At 44.2% G+C, this 22,912-nt stretch overlaps 1 protein-coding gene across 1 annotated transcript in view; it reads left to right on the top strand.

Annotated features, from left to right (window-relative positions):
• gpr158a (G protein-coupled receptor 158a) overlaps window positions 1-22,912 on the top strand; it is a 694,119-nt gene that overhangs the window by 666,005 nt on the left and 5,202 nt on the right. Inside the window, exons 9-10 of the mRNA XM_069914575.1 lie at window positions 8,406-8,511; window positions 22,248-22,394. Of these exons, the coding sequence (XP_069770676.1) occupies window positions 8,406-8,511; window positions 22,248-22,394 (253 nt within the window). The remainder of the gene's footprint in view (window positions 1-8,405; window positions 8,512-22,247; window positions 22,395-22,912) is intronic.

Genomic DNA, 22,912 nt, shown 5'->3' with positions numbered 1-22,912 from the left:
CAGTCCTTAACTTCTCCGTTGGCATCTTTTACTCAATTTTCCCCAATTTTATTGTTTACTTTAATTTTCTCCATCAATAGACTTGCTTGACCCATTTCTCATTATTTCTGCAAATCGTTCTATTTGATAGAGGTACTGGGCAATTTTTGCTGATAGTGAGTTTGCCTTACTGTAGGCAAAAGGAAATTTTGTGTTATATCACATTTTCTGTTTTATTACACATCAATAAAACAATCTTGAATCTTGAATATCAGGAATTCAATCACAGTATGCCTTCCATTCACTCGCATTGAGTGAAGACGGGTTCAAATTGTAATCAGATTAACCACAGTAACAAAAAGGATTGGATTCTTTTGGCATTGGGCCAGTTAGTTGCCATTGACTGCAGATAAGTCTGGGTAAGCAAAGAAGTGCACGGAAGCTTGCTCCATCTCTTACATTGGCACCATGCTAAATTAGGCTGACACATGCATCAGAAGGAATCACCAGACACATTATGAAAATCCTTGCAGATTTACTGCAATGTTGATGCATGCAAAAGGCCCTACAGAAGGACATATCCTCATCTCAGACAGTCCAGCTCTTCGAAAAAAATAAAGCTTTGAGTAACTATTTTGGTCATCATTTTAATCAAGCTCAACTTTCCATTTACTTCAATATTAAGCTCCATTGCTTCAGCTTGAATAAAAGGCTTTGAATAAAGGAAGCTTTTGAAGGTGAAATTTTGAGAGTACAGAGTTTGTATGTTCCTGTCAGGATTAAAAGCAAAGTTAACAGGCACAGGGGACCTCGGTTGTCGAGGGATATTGGGGTTCTAATTCAGAAGGAGAGAGAGGTGCAGGTACTTTTATTTTTTAAATTTTTTTTTTTATTTTTCACACTGTGAACCATATCAACCAATATATGTACAAACATATCTCATTAAATTTACACAGTGGTCTTTTCTCCCCTCCCCCCACCCCTTCCCTCCCTCCCCTCTACCCACCCCCCTCCAATACCCATAAATATTCAACATGTACAATACAATAAAAACACAACTCTTGAGTCTCTTTAATTTTTGTCACTTTCTTCCAATTTTTCTCTTAAGTCATTCACTTACATTTCTACTGCCGTTTCTCGCTCTTCTACATTCTCTACTCTTTTCCCTATTTCTGTCATTACCAGTTCTAACCTTTGCATTTTATCTTCTGTCCTTTTTATTTTCCTTTTAATTGCATTAAACTTTAATGATAACCATTCTTTTAGTGATCTCATTTGTTCTTCAAAAAAGACTTTATCTATATTCTGTTATTCAATTTTACCTTTTATTTCTCTGTGACGATCTTGGTCTTCTTCTTCCTCTTCTTCTGTGTCTGTATCTGTTTTTGTGTCTTCTCCAGATGAGCTGCATGTATCTCTTTGTCGGGCCTCTTCTTGCTGGGTCTTTTCTTGCTGTTCCTCCCCTCTTGGGCTGCTCGTCTGTTGTGCTTCGTGACATTGGTCTTCTTGTCGATCTTTCAACTGTCTTCCACATCTGTTTTGTTGCACCCTCTTTTGCTGTCTTCCATATCCTCCAGCTGAGAGCCCTGGTGTTGGGTGTCTCTCAGCTGCTTGATCTGTGACAGCCCATTCCTCTGCTGAGCCCCCCTCCTGCCGGTGTCCTCTTTCTCCTCTGATTGCTCACTGCGCATGTGCGACACCTCACGCATGCGCCATTGCACATTTTTGTTTGGCTCCGAGAGCCATTTTTTTAGTGATGGGTCTCAACTCTGCAGGGCAGGTACTGACCTCAAGAGTTGGGTACTCCTCGTCACCACCGCATCCTGTTCCTTCCTGCAAGCAAAGCCTTCTTCCTTCTTCTCCGGCAAATGTTTTACTTCTTTTTTTCCAGCTGTTCTTACTTTCTCCTTCTTGGAAGCCATCTTCTTTCTCTTCGCTGTATCATTATCTTCTATTTCTTGTACTTTATTTCTGTTATGCTTTGCTTTTTCCTGACTTTTTTTTCTATTTTCCTGGAAGGGCTGGTTTTCCCCAACGGCCACTACTCCATCACGTGACTCCCTCCAGCAAATTAAGTACTTGAGGAGGGTAAAAATCAAAGAAAAAACTCATTAAAGAAATCAGGAAGGCTGAAAGAAGACATGATGTTGGTTTGGCAGATAATGTGAAAGAAAATCATAAGGGTTTCAACAGTATATTAAGAGTGAAAGGATAGTAAGGGACAAAAGTGGTCCCCTTGATGATCAGAGTGGTTGGCTTTCTATGCAGCCAGAAGAGATGGGGAGATCTTTTTTTTTTGCATCAGTATTTACACAGGAAACTGGCACAGAATCAAGGAAAGTTAGAAAAATCAGGCAATGAGGTCATGAAACCTATACAGAAGGAAGTACTTGCTGTCTAAAAGCAAATAAGGGTGAATAAACCCCCAGAGGCCTGACAAGATATTCCCTCAGACCTTGAGGGAGGTTAGTGTAGAAATTACAGGACTTCTGGCAGAAATATTTAAGATGTCCTTACCACAGTTAAGTTTCCAGAGGACTGAAGGGTAGCTCATATGTATCTGTTGTTTAGAAAAGGGTCCAAAATTACCTAGGAAATTGTAGGTTGGTGAGCCTGATGTCAGTAATAGATAAATTATTGGAAATTGTTATAAGATATTGAATAAATAAGTATTTGGATAGCCAAGGATTGATTAGGGATAGTCAACACGTTAGGTCATGTTTAACCAATCTGATAGAGTTTTCCGTGGATGTTACTAGGAACAAAGGAAAGGCTGTAGATGTTGTCTACACAGATTTTAGTAAGGCCTTTCACAAGTTTCCACATTCAGATGCTCGGAATTCATGCAAGAAACCAGATTGGTGGAGGATGATTGCTTCTCAAACTGGAGCCTGTAGCTAGTGGTGTGCCTCAGGGATCAGCGCTGGGACCATTGTTGTGTGCCATCTATATCAATGATCTAGTTCACACATGTCAAACTCTGGCCTGCGGGCCAAATTTGGCCCGCGATATAATTATATTTGGCCCGCAAGATCATTTCAAAAATGTATTAGAGGTGGCCCGCTGGCCGCCGTGCCAGTATAGCGCATGCACAGCTAATACTATAAATCCCAGAATGCATTGGCGTCAGCCCGCTAATCGCCCCCACCTCCTCTGTTTACGTTGCAGGGTCTCACCGTGGACTCTGGTTTTGGGGCCTGGCCAGTGTCAGGGGAAGCCAAGGCCGCTTCCCAGCGCCTGGAACCGGAGGCCTCGGGCCTGACCTCGCCAGGACCGTTGCCCACTCCCCCTCCCTGCCGCAGGCCGACCCGCGACTTATGGTGACGGGGCCGCTGATCCACCAAGATGCCGCCTTGCAGCGAGAGCCGATGCCCCCGCACTGTCGTTGTCCAACCCGATCGCCCGCAAACCCCGCCCTCCCGCACACAGGCCTGAGTAAGGATTATGAACTTTAATCTCAGGATAAAATGATCTTCCAATAGTTTCATGTCACAGTGATAAATATATTCCTGGTTAAAAATGGTCCTGCACCTGGATACAAGCTCATTAGGCATAAAACTTGAAAAGTGTGTCAATCAAAGGATATCTGTACCAATGGAAAAAGGGCATGGCAAATAACCCTGCTAGAGTTCATGCCCACAATCAGTCACCCATTTGATTGTTTCAGGAATCATGTTATTCTCCCACATTCTCAATAGCCCTCAGATTTTACTATTTGACAGCACACTAGCCACATTTGACAAATCCTCTATAGAGAAATATTATTTATTGAATATTTTATTTCTCATTTGTTAATGCTTCTGGAAAGAGTTTATCCAAAACTATTATTAAACATTTATTTTAATAAGAAAAAGTTTAACATTGCATATGTTGAAAGAAGAGAAAACATGCAGATGTTGTTGAAAATTTTCAATAAATATTTAGTTCGGCCCTCGACTTAGTCCAAGTTTTTAATTTTGGCCCTCCGTGAATTTGAGTTTGACACCCCTGGGCTAGATGATAAAGTGGAAAATTAGATCAGCAAGTTTGCTGATGACACAAAGATTAGAGGTGTTGTAGACGGTGATGAAGGGATTTGGACCAGCTAGAAAAATGACAGATGGAAATTAATGCAGACAAGTGTGAGGTGTTGCATTTTAGAAGAATAAACCAAGAAAGGACATACACAGTAAATGGTTGGGCAATGAGGACTGTGATAAGACAAATACATAATTCTCAGTAAGTGGCATCATGGGTAGATAGGGTTGTAAAGAGAGCATTTGACATATTGGGCTTTATAAATCAAAGTATTGAATATAAGATTTAGGATGTTGTAGTAAAGTTGTACAAGACATTGGTGAGGCCAAATTTGGAGTATTGTGTATAACTTTGGTCACCTATCTACAGAAAAGATATCAACAAGATTGGAAAAAGTGCAGAGAAGATTTATTTTGTTGCAGGTGGACTTTTTCCACTGAGGGTAGGACAGCTTAAGGGTGAAAGGGGAAAAGTTTTGGGGGAACGTCTACACACAGAGAGTAGCAGGAGTGTGGAATGAACTTCTGCTGAACTGGTGAATGTGGACTCTATTTTAACATAAGAAGAATTTGAACAGGCATGTGGATGGGAGGAGTATGGAGGGCTAAATACTGTGTGCAGGTCAGTGGGACTAAGCAGAAAAATAATTTAGCATAATCTACAAGGGCTATTTCCATGCTGTAACGTTCCATGGTTCTGTGTTCTATGGAATTGATTGAGTTTTGTTCAAATACTTGCAAATTGTTTTTTTTTTAGATATGCTAGTCCCAACCCTTTAAATTAGGCTTTCATGGAACTTTATGCTCATACTGTGCATTTCAATTTTCCAGTGTATGTTATCTTAATGTAATGAGAACTAAATCAGAAGTCTGGAGTCAAGTCTATAATGGATGGACTTGGAAGCATATCATCCATTTGCTAATACTAGTTTATTAGCATGGCTGGTTGTTTAGTCGTTTGTGTCAAAAAAAATTCAAATTAGGTGTGTCCAGTTTAAGAAATTAATAGAGTAATATCCCCGTTTTCCGGAGCCTATGGGTATTGGAGGTGTCGGATATGCATATTTTCCATTTGTCTGAGACTCACTCTTATAATGCCTAACTAAGAATAGACAGTTTAAATACAGTACAAAATGTAAAGTAATTTGAAAAAAATAGAGTATTGTAGCCCTTAATTATGTAAAATTCACTTTGTCCGGTACAAAATTTAAATTTAAATTGGAAACTCGGTCGCTGACTCTGTAACAGTGCTGCACTGACCGCTACACTAACCGTGCCACCATCATAATTAACCATCCCCACCCCAAGTTTAGAGATAAAGCCTTACTAATACACCTAATGATGCACTAATACTAGGCAGGGATGAGGAGATACTTTGAGAGAGTCACCCCAGTGGCGAGCAACATCCAACTGTTCTCCTTCCTCAGCACTGCCATTTTATTCAAACTTAACTTTATTCACACAGGTGGTGGGGTCATGACCGTGGCGCTCTGCTAGCTGAATGTTTGCTCCCATCTTTCCCAAGGGGTTGTGCGTTGCTTCAGAGAACATTTACTTTTCAATTTTAAATGTTTATTTAAATTTATGCTTATTCTTATTTATTTTAATTTTACTTATTTCCCCAGTTTTGTTTTGTTGGTTGCTTGGGTCTTCGATTGCTTGAATTCCATGTACTGGGGATTTTACTGTACTTTTTAAAAATAATTCATCTAAACAAGATATACAAGTTCAAATAATTAACAATAATATAGCAAGATAATATAATGTTAACAAATAAATGCTGAAACTATATATAACAAAAAACAAGGATGATCGATTGAACGTAAACCAAGTCAGCAAGTTATGGGTGAAGGACAACAATGCAGTAACAAGTGCATTGTGGTAACTACCACCAGTCAGGCAATGGTATTTGTGGATCAGTCATGGTCACCTTATGGCCATGCTGCATTTCCTTCTCTTCCTCCTTGCAGACTAACTGATAACTGAGGACATTACCCCCAAGCTGCCATTTTCCTTTGGTGGCCCATCTCTTCTTTACTCTCACTCTTACCCATCTAATCATAGCAAATGTATCTTTGGAAACAGCATTCCTTCTTGCATCTCTCAAAGATCTGCTCTGCTCCCTTCTTTAATTTAGAGGTACAGCAACGTAACAGGCCCTACCGGCCCATGAGCCTACACCGCCTCATTATTCCCATGTGACCAATTAATCGACTAACGTTGTAATTCTTAGGAGTGTGGGAGGAAACTGGAGAACCTGGCGGATTTGACCCTGGGTTGTTGGCACAGTAATAGTGTTGTGCTAATTACATGTATTGCCTTTCTAATACAATCCAAACCCAAGCAATCTACATTTACATGATTCATCATGAACCACAATGCAGAGCTGATTTTCAGCTTCATCATTTAATTAGCATTCGGTGACAGTGGATTTGTTTCCCATTATGAATCCCTACTACCAATTCCCCTCACCATATTTTCATCCATAGTTTTAATCAGAGGTTATTGGCTGGGTCATTATGGTAATAGAGTGGAGGTAGAGGAGATCGGAGAGGTCCTAAATGAATACTTTGCATCAGTATTCACAAGAGAAAAGGATGACAGTGAGGTTGAAATTGAACAGGCCTGTGTGCTGGATCATGTGGAATTTAAGGAAGTGGAAGTGTTGGAGTTTCTTAAAACCTTCAAGATAGATAAGTCCTCAGGGCTGAACGCGATACATCTCAGCTTACTGTGGGAAGTGAGAGAAGAGATAGCTGGGGCAGTAGCTATGATCTTTGAATCCTCGTTTGCCGCGGGGAGGCGTTGGAGGATTGGAGAATGACAAATGTTGTGAGGGTAGATTGGTAGATGTGGTCGACATGGATTTTAGTAAGGAATTTGACAAGGTCCCCCATGAGATACTCATCTAGAAAGTCATGAGTCACAGGATTAATGGAAAATTAGCTGTATGGATAAAATATTGGCTTGTAGGAAGAAAGTAGAGAGTAGTAGTGGAAGGAAAGTATTCTGTCTGGAGGTTGGTGATTAGTGGAATGCTGCAAGGATCTGTTCTGGGACTCCTGCTCTTTATAATTTTTATAAAAGACCTGGATGAAGTGGCAGAAGGATGGGTCAGTAAGTTTGCGGATGACACGAAGGTTGGAGAATTTGTGGGTGGAGCTGAATGGTGTTGAAGGTTGCAAGATGATATAGACAGGATGCAGAGTTGGGCAGAAAAGTGGCAGATGGAGTTCAATTCAGATAAGTGTGAGGTGATGCATTTTGGAAGGACTAACCAGAAGGTTGAATACAGGGTTAATGGTCAGTTGCTTAAGAGTGTGGATGACCAGAGGAACCTTGGGGTGCAAATCCAAACATCCCTCAAGGTCACCACATAGATTGATGGGATAGTTAAGAAGGCCTGTGGGATGCTGGGATTCAGGAGTAGAGAGGTCATGTTACAACTTTCTAAATCTTTGGGAAAGACCACACCTAGAGTATTATGTTCAATTCTGGTCACCTCATTATAAGAAAGATGTGGAGGCTATGTAGAAAGTGCAGAAGAGATTTACCAGGATGTTGTCTGGATTGGGAAACAAGTCTTATGAGGCAAGGTTAGCAGAGCTGTGACTTCACTTTGGAGCATAGAAGGATGAGAGGAGACTTAAGAGAGGTCTACAAAGTTATGCGAAGCATAGATAGGATGGACAGCCAACACCCATTTCCCACAGCAAAATCAGTAAACACCAGAGGACATATGTACAAAGTTAAGGGAGGAATGTTCAGCAGAGACATCATGGGTAAGTTTTTTTTACACAGACAATTGTGGGTTTCTGGGATAGTGGTGGAAGCTGAAATATTGGGGGAATTTAAGAGACTCTTAGACAGACACATGGATGAAAGGAAAATAGAGGGTTACGGGGTAGGGAGGGTTTAGTATATTCTTTTAGGAAGGACAACATCGAGAGCCGAACAATACTGTGCCGTATTGTTTCATGTAAATCCTCCACAGTGGCGGCTGCAGATGACATTATACTGTCGGTTAAAGTCGTTTTAATGCTGAGGCAGGCACAGGAACTTGGGTTCCAAAAAAGATGGGCAATTGGATATTCAAAGATTGTAGAAGAAAAACGATGATGCAAACTAAACTGATAAACATTGCAAAGCTCTGCTGAGTGTTGACGTCCCTCAAGGTATCTGTTAAGTAGTACAGTTCCAGTGACTTCGGCATCATTCTGTAGTCAGAAGCTGAATCAGAAAACCATGTCCAAGAGTTGGCTACATAAGTGTTCAAGTATGGTTTTATTTAAAATGAAAGCAATGCAATCTTATATTTCTATAAATTAAATTGTTTATCTCTGAAACACCTAAAGAATAGAATAATAATCCTGAGGGCTTTTCAAATTAAAATTGTTTCTTTCTTTGCAGGTTTATCCTGGCATCTAGTCTTCACAGTGATTGGATGCTCATACTCTTCTTTGTTCACACTCACCTGACTGTGACAGTCACTCTGGGCTTGCTTCTGATCCCTAAGGTATTCTCAATATCCCTAATTTTGCTGATAAAAGCCTTTGAAATATAATACTTATTGGAAAGTATTTTGTAATTTTGGTGAAATAATCAGAAGTGACTGCCATTACACCGGTGAAAGCAAGAGCAACAGCTTGGGTAGTGCACAAGTAGAGTCGAATGCAGATATCCAGAAGCTGTTGTCAGTCTCTTTCTCTCTCTCTCTTTGGCTTGTCAGTGATACCTTGTTTATTCACAATGGATATGGTTTGGAAAAGGTTCCCAGTTAAGTTTGAAGTTATCAGTGATGTGACTAGAAGCTATCCTCGTTGTAGGAATGCCTAAAACTAGTATAATCTGTAGTATGATGTACAATTCTGTACTTGTCAACCTCTTCACCATCTCCCTGGATAGCATAGTGTTTTTCATTTTCAAAATGCTTATTTATAATTCTACCTAAATTTCAAGGGTGCATGTTCAATTTTTTTATCTCATTTAAAATACCATTTTCAGAAGGTTTTGTTTACTTTATAGTTTGCTGACTTTGAGAACTCTTCAGTGCTATCACCAGCTTGATGTTATCACAAGCCCCTTTTCCACTGGCATCCCTCTTAATTGGGTGTGCAGTGTCCCGGGATAGGAAGCCCTTTGTGCCATTTCCACTGGGCTACTTTTAACTGGGTCCCAACTCATCGCCGGAGATCTGAGTTTTCGGCCTTCAACTGGAAGCGGGTGACTTTCAGCTGTCCCTTTCCCACTGGTTTTATCAGTACGCTGGCGTCAGCCGACACCGACAACATGAATAGGGGTCAAGGAGGTTAATTCCCGGAGTGAAATGACATCATTTGATGCTGGCATGCTGACAGTTTTCTTTTCCTACTGGACCCTGTCGCAGTTCATTCCTGGGACAAGATGCCAGTTGAAAAAGCGCTACTATTTCCCGATGGCAAAGATTCCCCCCCAGCTAACAACATTGATATTTAGAAAGAGGAATTCATTTCACAAAGTTCAGTACACCTTAGTACAAGCTTTCTTTGAAGTCCTGGGCAATTGTTGATACTTTGTTGATGGCAATATTAGTATTTATATTGCTTGTTAATTTGCTATTTTTTTGCAATCAAATTGGTTGAAATAACCAATTATTTCAGTTTAACTCAGTTCTAATGGAACAGCTGCATAAAGTCAAAGAGTAAATCAACATTATTTCTACTTCCTGTTCCATTTAAATTTTACATATTATTAGTTTTTGCTTTTCAGAATGGTTGGATCAAAGGAGCAAATCAAAGCAATATTTTGAGATTAGATAAAAATTAATAGCCAAAATGAACCAGAATTTTTTGAGGCAAATCACTTCACATCTTAGGGCAGCACAGTTAGTGTAGTGGTTGGCACAATGTTATTACAACGGCAACTACCTGGGTTCGAATCTGGCACTGTCTGTAAAGGGTGCTCCAGTTTCCTCCCATGTTCCAAAGATGGATGGGATTAGTCGGTTAATTGGTCATATGGGTATATTGGGCCGCGCGGGCTCATGGGCCGGAAGGGCCTGTTATTGTTCTGTCCCTCCAAAATTAAAAAGATTTTAAAAATTAAAATCTCTGTTCGTGAAGTAATTTATAATGGAACAGAATTTAATTAGTGTGCTAAATGGATTTACTTACATGTAAGTAATCCATGTTTAACATTGAGGCTCAAACTTTTTATGTTTCTTTTTCATCATTAATCTTGTATCACAGACTTGTTCTCTAGTTGCTCAGTGCCATAATTAAATACAATTAATGTTGCTTAATGATAATGAAATAGTAATTCATTGTTACTGATTTCATCACTGCTGATACAGATCTTTCTTCTTTCTTTGGCTTGGCTTCGCGGACGAAGATTTATGGAGGGGGTAAAAAGTCCACGTCAGCTGCAGGCTCGTTTGTGGCTGACCAGTCCGATGCGGGACAGGCAGACACGGTTGCAGCGGTTGCAAGGGAAAATTGGTTGGTTGGGGTTGGGTGTTGAGTTTTTCCTCCTTTGCCTTTTGTCAGTGAGGTGGGCTCTGCGGTCTTCTTCAAAGGAGGTTGCTGCCCGCCAAACTGTGAGGCGCCAAGATGCACGGTTTGAGGCGATATCAGCCCACTGGCGGTGGTCAATGTGGCAGGCACCAAGAGATTTCTTTAGGCAGTCCTTGTACCTCTTCTACAGATCATTTCCAGGATAAAACACCACAGTACAAAATATTATTTAGTGATAACTTGATAAATTCCAGATTCTAGGTTTTCATTGCAGTTGCATGGGTAGGTTATCTCGAAAACTCTGCAAATGTTTCCTCCAAGTGGATTTTGTGTTTCAACTATCATGGCAGTACAAAAGTTGACACTAATACCAGAAAGCATTTCAGATTCCACTAGGGAGCAAACACCGTGGACTTGTCTATTCCAGGCTGATACCTGACAAAGGAGATGTGCCAGTGGAGACTATTGTGGAGAAATGTAGCATTTCTTTGACAAAATCACCCAGATAAGATCTACGGTTTCCACATCACTGCCAGTGACTTTCGGTTGTTACACCGCACCTTTTTAAAACTTGCAGTTGTTTCCGGGAAAATAGTGAGGTGTTTTGGCAGCTCTCTTTGGCGTCATTGCCATTTATCTAATTGAACCCTGAAATTGACAGTTGGCAACACACAAAAGTGCTCAGTAAACTTTGCCGGGCCATCCATAGGAAGTAAAGGGTTACCAATGTTATTGGCCTGAGCACTGAGGCTCAAGTTGCAACAACTTTAATTCTGCATCCTATTTCCACTCTGGGCCTCTCACATCAACAGGGCCATTGTAAACTGAAACCTCTGTTTCTGATGAGTTATGGTCCAACCCTACAAATTTAAAATTGAGCTCAATAATTTCAGGTAACCCCCTTCTCTTTTCACAAATGTGCCTGTATCACTGTTTCAATTTACTATATTTCACTTTAACCCTATACACTTTAATTTCAAATACCAGTTTATAACATTTTTTTTTATTTTGACAACTTTGATCTGCACCCTGTCACATTTCATCCATTCTCTTCGCTTCCCCTTGCTACAGCCCAAACTGCTCGTCTTTTCCAGTTCTGATGAAGGCTCCGGAACCTGACTCATTCTCTCTCCACGGATACACCTGACCTACTGGAGCTACATGCGCTTTTCTCTTTCTACTGGCAGGCAACCCCTAACACCAGCCCCAAACAGGACTCTTGTCCATAATTAATGTAGCATTTTCATTTCAACCAATGAGCTTAACTCCACGCAACTCTAGGAAGCACACCACCACTGTGTTAGAAGCAAAGCCCCAACCTCTGTGTCTTGAATTGCTGTACTTAATGCACATTTTAATGAGTGCCCTTTTTTGTATGTTAACCATCATCTCTGTAATTGACTTGCAACATAATGAGGAAAACTCCTGAAGCTTGACTTTCAGACACATATGAAATAATGTGCAAATTTCTCCCGCCAGCTGCCACATTCTCCAGTGCCCTCCCGCCCCGCCTTAGTCAGATCATGCACACATCGTTGTCACATGATTCTATGAGTGAAGCTGAACTTTTGTGAATATTCTTGGTTTGTTTCTGAAATTAAAATATGAAAAGACATACCTGTGTTTGCACCTATTGAGCTTGCCAGCAACTGTGTTGTCAACATCTAACCCATGCAAATCTCCTTTAATCAGTCAGGATGGCAAACAGATTGTAATTATGCACAAATCAGGAAAAGGCACATCTGTTGAGAGCAAGCTTAGGTTTGCTGCTTGCCAATAATATTGGAGACCTTACAAATCACTTACTATCCTGTTACGCCTCGTTCAGGTGTTTTGGTGTAATATGTCTTACTATCCAGTGAGCTAGACTATGTCGAGGTCAGATAGAGTAGGAGGGACATTATTATGTTTAAATAAAAAGGAATTTAATACTGGCACAGGAAAAACAGAATGTGCAGAGCATAATCTCCCAGTATCCGTTCAATTGCTTGTGTACATCACTGATACCTTTTAAAAAATGTGGATATATTTATATATTCAATAAATCTATTATAGTCTTAACCTTCACAGGGTCAGCATGACTTTATTTTGTAAGTTTGGTTATCCACTGCATACAGCTTCTTCTTGTACATAATATTTTCAGTAAGCATTAAAAATTCAGGGAATCTTAAACTAAATCTAATAGAAAGAGGTCATGGAGTAAAATCATACTCAATTTTTCTTTAACATCCCTCCTGAGTGCAGCTGTTGAAAACAAAGTACTAAATCATTGCACTAATACTTAATTCATTCACAGCCATTCCCTGTCACAGTGTGCATGAGATGAGCTGTCAGTGTTAGACGGAGATTGGGACTTGCTTGTATATTTCCATTGCCAAGTCAGTGACTGTGACCTGAGCAGGGAAAATTGACTCTTGCTTTTCAGTTGTTATTCTCCTGGACCCAGTCCCCCCACACAACATGTTTGATTTCACACCAATTTGTTAAATGAGTGATCCAATTTAACTCTTGACCATATTGCTGAGAGCAGCTGCAGATTAAGATGTTGATTCAATAGATAATTGATGTTTAAAATCACAGATTGCAGCCAGCCACAGGGTCATTGCCACTGAGAACAGAGACGTGGCATGTCTCTCACTTCTGCACATTTGTCCTCTTTTTATGTACCTAACCTATCCAAAACCCAGATGAATGTTATTTCCTTCATACCCACATTGAATAAAGCTTGAAAAACTCATGCAGTTTGGCATGCAGAGTTTTGCCGCCAGCCTTCCAGACTTCTGGGGGGATTCCATCCATACCTGCTGCTTTGCCACTTTTCAGTTGTTCGATTGCCTTATATGTCTCATCCAGGGTGGGAACCTCATCCAGCTCTAGCCTTAGGGGCTGTTGAGGGAGCTGGAGCAGGGCGGAATCTTGGACTGAGCGGTTGGTACTGAAAAGAGATTGGAAGTGTTCTGACCATCGGTTGAGGATGGAGATCTTGTCGCTGAGGAGGACTTTGCCGTCTGAGCTGCGCAGCGGGCTTTGGACTTGGGGTGAGGGGCCGTACACAGCCTTTAGAGCCTCATAGAAACCCCTGAAGTCGCCAATGTCCGCGCTGAGCTGTGTTCGTTTGGCGAGGCTAGTCCACCACTCATTTTGGATCTCCCGGAGTTTGCGCTGAAGATGGCTGCATGCGCGACGGAAGGCTTGTTTCTTCTCTGGACAGGACGGCTTTGTAAGGTGAGCCTGGTGGGCAGCTCGCTTCTTTGCCAGCAGCTCCTGGATTTCCTGGCTGTTTTCGTCAAACCAGTCCTTGTTTTTCCTGGAGGAGAAGCCCAGTACCTCTTCAGTGGATTGCAGTATGGTAGTCTTCAACTGATCCCAGAGGGTTTCAGGGGACGGGTCCGTGAGGCGGGTTGCAACGTCGAGCTTTGCTTTGAGGTTTGCCTGGAAGTTTCCTCTCGCTTCGTCTGACTGCAGTTTTCCAACATTGAACCTCTTTCTGGGGGCTTTATTGTTCCTGGGCTTTGGCTTGAAGTGAAGGTTGAGCTTGCAGCGAACCAGCCGGTGGTCAGTGTGGCATTCCGCGCTAGGCATGACCCTGGTGTGGAGCACATCTTGTTTGTCACTTTCTCGCACCAGGATGTAGTCCAGGAGGTGCCAGTGTTTGGATCGGGGATGCATCCAGGTGGTCTTAAGGCTGTCCCTCTGCTGAAAAAGGGTGTTTGTAATGACAAGCCGCTGTTCTGCGCAGAGCTCCAACAGGAGGCGCCCATTGTCGTTGCACTTGCCGACGCCATGCTTGCCCAGGATTCCTGGCCAGGTTTCTGAGTCTTTGCCGACACGAGCGTTGAAGTCGCCCAGCATGACAACCTTGTCGGCTGTAGGGGTACGTTGGATGAGGTTGCGCAGGTCGGTGTAGAACTTGTTCTTTTCTGCTGGTTCCGCCTGGAGGGTTGGAGCATAGAAACTGATGAGGGTGATGTGACGCTTGTTTTGAAGTGGGAGTCGCATGGACATGATTCGGTCCGAGAGGCCTGTCAGAAGGTTTTCGAGTTTGGAGGCAATGAAGCTCTTGACCATGAAGCCTACACCAGATAGGCGTCGTTCATCCGAAGGCTTGCCAGACCAGTAGAGTGTGTAGCCCGCGCCGCGTTCTTGGAGGCTGCCTACATCTGCCAGGCGGACTTCACTGAGAGCGGCTATGTCGATGTCAAGTCTGAGGAGTTCATGTGCAATGAGGGCAGACCGACGTTCAGGTCGATGGCTGTCAGTCTTGTCTAGCATGGTTCTGATGTTCCAGCATGCTAGCTTGAGTTTGTGAGCATCTTTTGAGGGGGAGGACGTGGAGGGGGAGGACGTGGAGGGGGAGGACGTGGAGGGGGAGGACGTTGAGGGGGAGGACGTGGACCTGTCCTCGGGCCTGCGCAAAGGAGCTTTTAGGTGGAGTGCAGTGCGCGCAGTACTGGCCCCACCCTTTACACCCATGGTTCGTGTGCCGTGGCCAAGCAAGCTGGGACGTGGCAGCAAGGTCCTTGGGTCGTAGGTTTTATATCGGAGTGGCCTTCTCCTATGCAGGTTTCTTACCCGGGCTGGAGGGGTCTGCCTCCCCTCCTAGGTCGGTCCATACTGCCCGGACCGGGGCCGAGGCCGCCGCAGTTCACCCTGTGCCTGGACTGGGGCCACCGCCTCCCACTCCCTGCCCGGACCGGGGCCTCCGTCTGCCTCACTCGACCGAGGCCGGGGCCGCCGTCTCCCCCTTGCTCCTGCCCGTATCGGGGCCGCCGCCGTCTACCCTTCGCCCGGACCGGGGCCGCTGCTGCTCTCCCTGTGCCCGGACTGGGGCCGCCGTCTCCCCCTTGCTCCTGCCCGGATCGGGGCCGCCGCCGTCTACCCTTCGCCCGGACCGGGGCCGGGGCCGCTGCTGCTCTCCCTGTGCCTGGACTGGGGCCGCCGCCTCCCACTCACTGTCCGGACCGGGGCCTCCGCCTGCCTCACTCGACCGAGGCCGGGGCCGCCGTCTCCCCCTTGCTCCTGCCCGTATCGTGGCCGCCGCCGTCTACCCTTCGCCCGGATCGGGGCCGGGGCCGCTGCTGCTCTCCCTGTGCCCGGACTGGGGCCGCCGTCTCCCCCTTGCTCCTGCCCGGATCGGGGCCGCCGCCGTCTACCCTTCGCCCGGACCGGGGCCGGGGCCGCTGCTGCTCTCCCTGTGCCCGGACTGGGGCCGCCGTCTCCCCCTTGCTCCTGCCCGTATCGGGGCCGCCGCCGTCTACCCTTCGCCCGGACCGGGGCCGGGGCCGCTGCTGCTCTCCCTGTGCCCGGACTGGGGCAAACCAAGGTAAACTGCCTCAGGATCTTCGTGATGCCACCATCATCACCCTGTACAAAAACAAAGGCGAGAAATCAGACTGCTCAAACTACAGGGGAAACACGTTGCTCTCCATTGCAGGCAAAATCTTCGCTAGGATTCTACTAAATAGAATAATACCTAGTGTCGCTGAGAATATTCTCCCAGAATCACAGTGCGGCTTTCGCGCAAACAGAGGAACCACTGACATGGTCTTTGCCCTCAGACAGCTCCAAGAAAAGTGCAGAGAACAAAACAAAGGACTCTACATCACCTTTGTTGACCTCACCAAAGCCTTCGACACCGTGAGCAGGAAAGGGCTTTGGCAAATACTAGAGCGCATCGGATGTCCCCCAAAGTTCCTCAACATGATTATCCAACTGCACGAAAACCAACAAGGTCGGGTCAGATACAGCAATGAGCTCTCTGAACCCTTCTCCATTAACAATGGCGTGAAGCAAGGCTGTGTTCTCGCACCAACCCTCTTTTCAATCTTCTTCAGCATGATGCTGAACCAAGCCATGAAAGACCCCAACAATGAAGACGCTGTTTACATCCGGTACCGCACGGATGGCAGTCTCTTCAATCTGAGGCGCCTGCAAGCTCACACCAAGACACAAGAGAAACTTGTCCGTGAACTACTCTTTGCAGATGATGCCGCTTTAGTTGCCCATTCAGAGCCAGCTCTTCAGCGCTTGACGTCCTGCTTTGCGGAAACTGCCAAAATGTTTGGCCTGGAAGTCAGCCTGAAGAAAACTGAGGTCCTCCATCAGCCAGCTCCCCACCATGACTACCAGCCCCCCCACATCTCCATCGGGCACACAAAACTCAAAACGGTCAACCAGTTTACCTATCTCGGCTGCACCATTTCATCAGATGCAAGGATCGACAATGAGATAGACAACAGACTCGCCAAGGCAAATAGCGCCTTTGGAAGACTACACAAAAGAGTCTGGAAAAACAACCAACTGAAAAACCTCACAAAGATAAGCGTATACAGAGCCGTTGTCATACCCACACTCCTGTTCGGCTCCGAATCATGGGTCCTCTACCGGCACCACCTACGGCTCCTAGAACGCTTCCACCAGCGTTGTCTCCGCTCCATCCTCAACATCCATTGGAGCGCTCACACAACATCCATTGGAGCGCTCACACCCCTAACGTCGAGGTACTCGAGATGGCAGAGGTCGACAGCATCGAGTCCACGCTGCTGAAGATCCAGCTGCGCTGGATGGGTCACGTCTCCAGAATGGAGGACCATCGCCTTCCCAAGATCGTATTATATGGCGAGCTCTCCACTGGCCACCGTGACAGAGGTGCACCAAAGAAAAGGTACAAGGACTGCCTAAAGAAATCTCTTGGTGCCTGCCACATTGACCACCGCCAGTGGGCTGATAACGCCTCAAACCGTGCATCTTGGCGCCTCACAGTTTGGCGGGCAGCAGCCTCCTTTGAAGAAGACCGCAGAGCCCACCTCACTGACAAAAGGCAAAGGAGGAAAAACCCAACACCCAACCCCAACCAACCAATTTTCCCTTGCAACCGCTGCAATCGTGTCTGCCTGTCCCGCATCGGACTGGTCAGCCACAAACGAGCCTGCAGCTGACGTGGACTTTTTACCCCCTCCATAAATCTTCGTCCGCGAAGCCAAGCCAAAGAAAAGAAAGAAGAAAGAAAAAAGAAGAAACATTGAATAACCAGACAACACAAAGTGGCAACCTCTGACGTATGCTTTATTGTTAAATTAAACAATACAATGTTTAACGAGAGCCCCTCAAATGGTGTCCACTACCAGCCAAGCTCTGTCTCATCTTTAACTAGCATGCTTTGGGGGGACTTGCACATGCGCAATAGCATTGTGCTGAGTACAGTGGCTGCAGCAGGTGCAGACAGCCAATAGGAGCAGCTGTTTATATCTCCTTTCTTGGGCAACCCGCTTCACATACCACAATCCATGTAGGTTTTAATAATTATAGTTCAGCACTGAGCAGTCAGCCCAGTTTAATCCCGATATTTTGGGTTGGGGTTACAAGTGCGCCCGAAGCGTGTTATGTTGCAGCCATTGGTGGAAATGGATACTTGGGGTGCTGCTTTGGGTGCTTCATCTTGATAGGATGTGCCATCCGTGGTCTCGGGGTTGTGGGCATTTGGTTCATGGGTTGTTACTGAGGGATCTCCACCTACCCTGGGTTCATGTTCCAGATTCTGGTTTATACTCTCATCAGGAATGGTTTGGGATGGGGGTAGCTCCCTTACAGGTAGGATATGTCAACGGTTTCTCTGATACACCCTTCCTTCTGATTTTACCATGCATGACCTGGGCTCCTGGCAGCTCCTTTCGACTATGCCCATACAATTGTAGCCTTGGGGAGTTGGCACCTTTATGACTTGCCCTTCTACTAATGGCACGAGTGCCAGATGTTTCTGTCATAGCACCTTTTCAGTATTAGCCTCCTGTTCAGCCGTTGGGATTTAATTTCTTGTGGGTTCTTTAGCTTAGGCCCCAAGAATCTCCTTGCCACAAACAGAGTCGTCCATGTGTGCACGGACAGCTAAATATGGTGTCGCCAAGGATGTTCCTTACATTCAGCAGGTTTAAGAATTTCCCTGTGGGACTTCTCCATGAGTTGCTTTGTGCTCCTCATGGTTCTTTCAGCCAACCAGTTTGACTGTGGGTACTCTTGGGTGCTAGTGATGTGGTTGAAATTCCATGTTGTTGGAATATGTTTGAATTTCTCACTGGTGAACAGGGTGCCATTGTCTGAGAGCAGAGTGTGGAGGGGGGGGGCATGTACTGAAAAGTGTCTCTTTAACTTGATAATTACTGGCCGACGAGGTGACGTTGGGCAAAAGGTCTATCGTAAACCATTCAGAGTATGAATCGACAAGAGCCAAATACTGTTGACCGTGCCATTCGAAGATGTCTGTTGCCACAGTTGACCAGGGGAGGTCTGGCACTGTGTGAAGCTGCTGCGGCTCTTTCTGTTGGTGCGGCCTGATGCTATTGCACACCCAGTGAGCTTGTACCTCCTGGTCTATGTCATTCCTGGCCAAATAAACTATGTCTCTAGCCCTGGGTTTGGTTGCTTCTACCCCTGGGTGCCCTTTGTGCAGGATGTTCACATAAATGTTTTGCAGTGAACTTGGAACTACTGCTCTCAGACCTTTCATTATGATTCCATCATCAATGAGCAATTTGTCCCAGAATGGGAAGTAGGGCTGCCCTTCAGGTGATAATAGGCTGCACTGCTTGTCAGGCCAGCTATCCTTGATAAAAGTGTTCAGGGTCCTCAAAGTTGTATCTTCAGTTGTGTGCTGTCTCAGTTCCCCCAACCGGGAGTAGAAGATGTACATTACTGTCATTATATCAAATGTGTCCTCTTCCTCAGCTTGCTGGATCGTGCATTTCCTGGGGGCACGAGATAGCACATCGGCTAAGTGCATTTGTTTTCCGCATTTGTAAATTAAAGTCATGTTGTATTTCTGAAGCCTGGACATCATTCTCTGTAAACATGCAGGGGCTGCATGGATTGGCTTTTTCAGATTGTGACCAGAGTTAAGTGGTCTGTCTCTATGGTCACTGGTCTACCATAAATGTAGTCATTGAATTTTGAGCAGGTGAAAACGACTGCCAACAACTCCTTCTCTATTTGGACGTATCTGGTCTCTGTGGTGGTGAGTGACCTGGATGCATAGACCTCTGGTTTCTCACTTGTAGACATGCTGCACTCAAACCGTACTGTGATCCATTCATAGGTTAACATAACTGATCTCCGCATGTCGTAGTATGATAGAACAGGTGGGGATAACATATGCCTTTTTAATACATGGAATGCATTTTGTTATTGCTCCTGCCAGGACCAGACCACATCTTTATGCGTCAACTGCCTTAGCTGGGCAGTAAGATCACTAGTGTTCGGAATGAACTTGCTCAGGTAGTTGACCATGCCCAAGAAACATTGTAGCGCTGTCACGTCTGTTGATACTGGCATTTCATTGATTGCTCTAGTCTTTGAAGTGTCCGCCTTCAGGCCTTCTCCTTTGAAAACATGACCTACGTAACCGACCTGGTTTTGGTGAAACCTGCACTTACAGGGGTTGATCTTAAGATTATCCTTCCGTGCTCTATCAAGTATCTTTTTTAAATTTGCATTGTGTACTTCCAAATCTTTGCCACCTACAAGTATGTCATCAACAATGATGGCACAGGGATACCCCACAGGATTTGCTCCATTGATCTTTGAAATATTTTGCTGGCTGAATTGATTCCAAATGGCATTCCCAGGAATCTATATCGGCCGAAACTTGTGCTGAATGTGGTCAGCAGCAATGATTTGTAATCAAGTTTGATTTGCCAGAAGGAATTATTTGCATCCAAAACTGAAAATACTGTTGTGTCGGCCATCTGCGCAGCAACTTTCTCTGTGGTACGCATTGGACGGTGTGGTCATTTTAAAGCTGTATTGAGGTCTCTTTGGTCGATACAGATCTGGATCTCCTGTCCATCTTTTTTTCTTAGCAGCCACCATAGAGGACATCCACTCAGTGGGCTCGAAGACTGGGGTAATCACGCCTAGGTCCTGCATCCTGTCGAGCTTGGCCTTTGCCCTGTCCTTCATTGCTATACGGTGTGCCAGATGAACCTCGGGCCTCACTTCTGGGTCAAGCCACATGGAGTATGTCACTGGCAGTTTCCCCAGTTCCTCCATAAAAAGGTCACTGTACTCAGAAATGATTCTGTGCAGCAGAATGGATACCTGGACAGCAATGCGATTAAGAAGTGTTTCCCAAGATTTGATGGTCAAGGAGTCCTCTTGCCTTCATACTGGAGCTACTTTTTTCACTTCATTGTCTGCTCTTCTGCTCTTTTATACCTTCCCTTCTCCTCAGATGCTACCTCTTTTTTCCTTTCATCCCCTTTTTCATTACTCCCTTGGTGCCTCTTCCTCTACTTCCTGCAGCCATCTATCCATCTCCCTTTCACCATTCTAGTCTACCATTGTCCTTCCACCAATTAGACAGGTTCCACTTAAAATATTCATTTTTGTTCATTTGGCCAAGGAGAAAATAACATTGAAATGTTACCTGTCACACCGCCTCGAGAATAGCTAGAGGAGAAACAGTGCAGCAGCACCCCCTAGTGTTGACATATGATAGGAGGCAAGGAATGGTGTTTAAATTGCAGAATAATTGACCCAAGCCTAAATTTGCCGTGATTAAAAAGTCAAAGCAAGACAGGACTCATGCAGTGAATGATAGGGCACTGGACAGTATTGTAGAATAGAAAAACCAAATGTACAGGTGCCTTAATAGTGACAACTCATTTGGATAAGATGATGAAAAGAACATTCGGCATGTTGGCCATTGATGGGAATAGAATAAAAGGTGGGACCTCTTGATACAGCTATACACAGTGTTGAAGGCATAGAGTCAAATACCCTCTGCACACCTGTCTCAACATGTTTTTGATGTACTTGATTTTTCCTGGGTATAATCCACTCTGGGAGAACAGTGATGTGACACACTCTGGACTATTTGTGATTGTGGGACAGAATTGCAGAGAAAAGTGTCATATAATTTTGGAAACACCTTTGCCTGCCAATAATTTATCTTTGTTAAGCAGTGAAACCACAGGCAGCATGGTTAACATAGCAGGTAGTGCAACACTGTTGCACTGCCAATGACCAGAACCAGGCCTTAAAGCCCATGCTTTCTGTAAAGAGTTTGTATGATTTCCCTGTGTCTACTTGGGTTTTGTCTGGGTGCTTCAGTTTCCTCCCATCATTCCAAAGATAGGTTGTAGGTTAAATGGGTGTAATTGGGTGGCATGGGCTCGTGGGCTGAAAGGGCCTGTTAACGTGCTATATGCCTACATTTAAATTTTAAAATATCTTCATTATTAAACACTGCATTTTGTTTACCATCTTCTTCCAGAACAAACATCATGACCTGCTTTGCTGCAATGAACATTCCCACCAACATTTGGTTTAGGGTTTGTTCCTAATCTGGTGTTGTAAGTTATAAACTTGACAACTTTGGACTGTATCATCTTACAGACGTCCCTCTGTTCTCTTATTCCCTTTGTCTCTCCAAAAGTTAATGTGCTTATTTTGTCACAGTTTTGCTGTCGGGCCAATTCTGATACAAACTGGGAAAGCTAGTGAATTGAAGTTGGTGATTTCAATATTGATTGTTGATTTACCACATTACTTTCACAGAATGGTGTACATGGTCCGGACGACAAAATTCTTATGTCAATTTTGAAATTTGACTGCACACACAGAGGTCTTAAATCTCATGAGAATTAGTCAATATCAGCAATCTGCTCATTCTTTAATATCTGATTCAATATTGGAAAGGATCTACCTTTAGATTTCAGCTATGACAGTCACATGACAACCAAATGTGATCCTTTCATTTCTCTCTTAGTTTCTTCAAGCAGGCATCAACCCCAGGGATGACATAGCAACAGAGGCCTATGAGGACGAGTTGGACATGGGCAGATCAGGATCCTATTTGAACAGCAGCATTACCTCAGCTTGGAGTGAACACAGTCTGGATCCAGATGACATCAGGGTAAAAATTTGTAACTTTTTAGTCATCATAATTGCAATTTCTTTCAATCTGTCAACACCAAGCTACACTTGTTTTACTTGGGATCTAAATTAAATCAACTTGTTCAGTGACATCCATGTCAGTGTTATGGCCAGGGCAATACACAAGAGTGGCCTGTAATGCCTCCACATGCTTGGCAACTCTCGAAGAGCAGCTTGAAAGAAAAAGGGCAAGACCTATCACAGGAGAGATGTGATAGAACCTAAATTAGTTTCTTGAGAAGGTGATGAAAGAAATTGATGAAGGTAGAATGGTGAATGTAGTGCATATGGATTTTAGTATAGCATTTGAAAAGGTCCATCCTTGAGTCGCCAATGTCACATTTGTGGCCCGAAATGTGAAGTTAATAAAACATCAAACACAAGTTTTATTAGGTAAACTTCTCAGTGGCTTTATTTTCCAGTTTCCTTTGTTCTCCTGCTTGTGCTCTTATCTCTCTCTCATACCACGTGACTTCCGGTACTTCTCATTCATATTCA

Source organism: Narcine bancroftii, chromosome 1, assembly GCF_036971445.1.
Source record: "Narcine bancroftii isolate sNarBan1 chromosome 1, sNarBan1.hap1, whole genome shotgun sequence".
In the NCBI taxonomy this organism is placed as follows: Eukaryota; Metazoa; Chordata; class Chondrichthyes; order Torpediniformes; family Narcinidae; genus Narcine; species Narcine bancroftii.
This window is presented reverse-complemented; position numbering and strand designations above follow the sequence as displayed.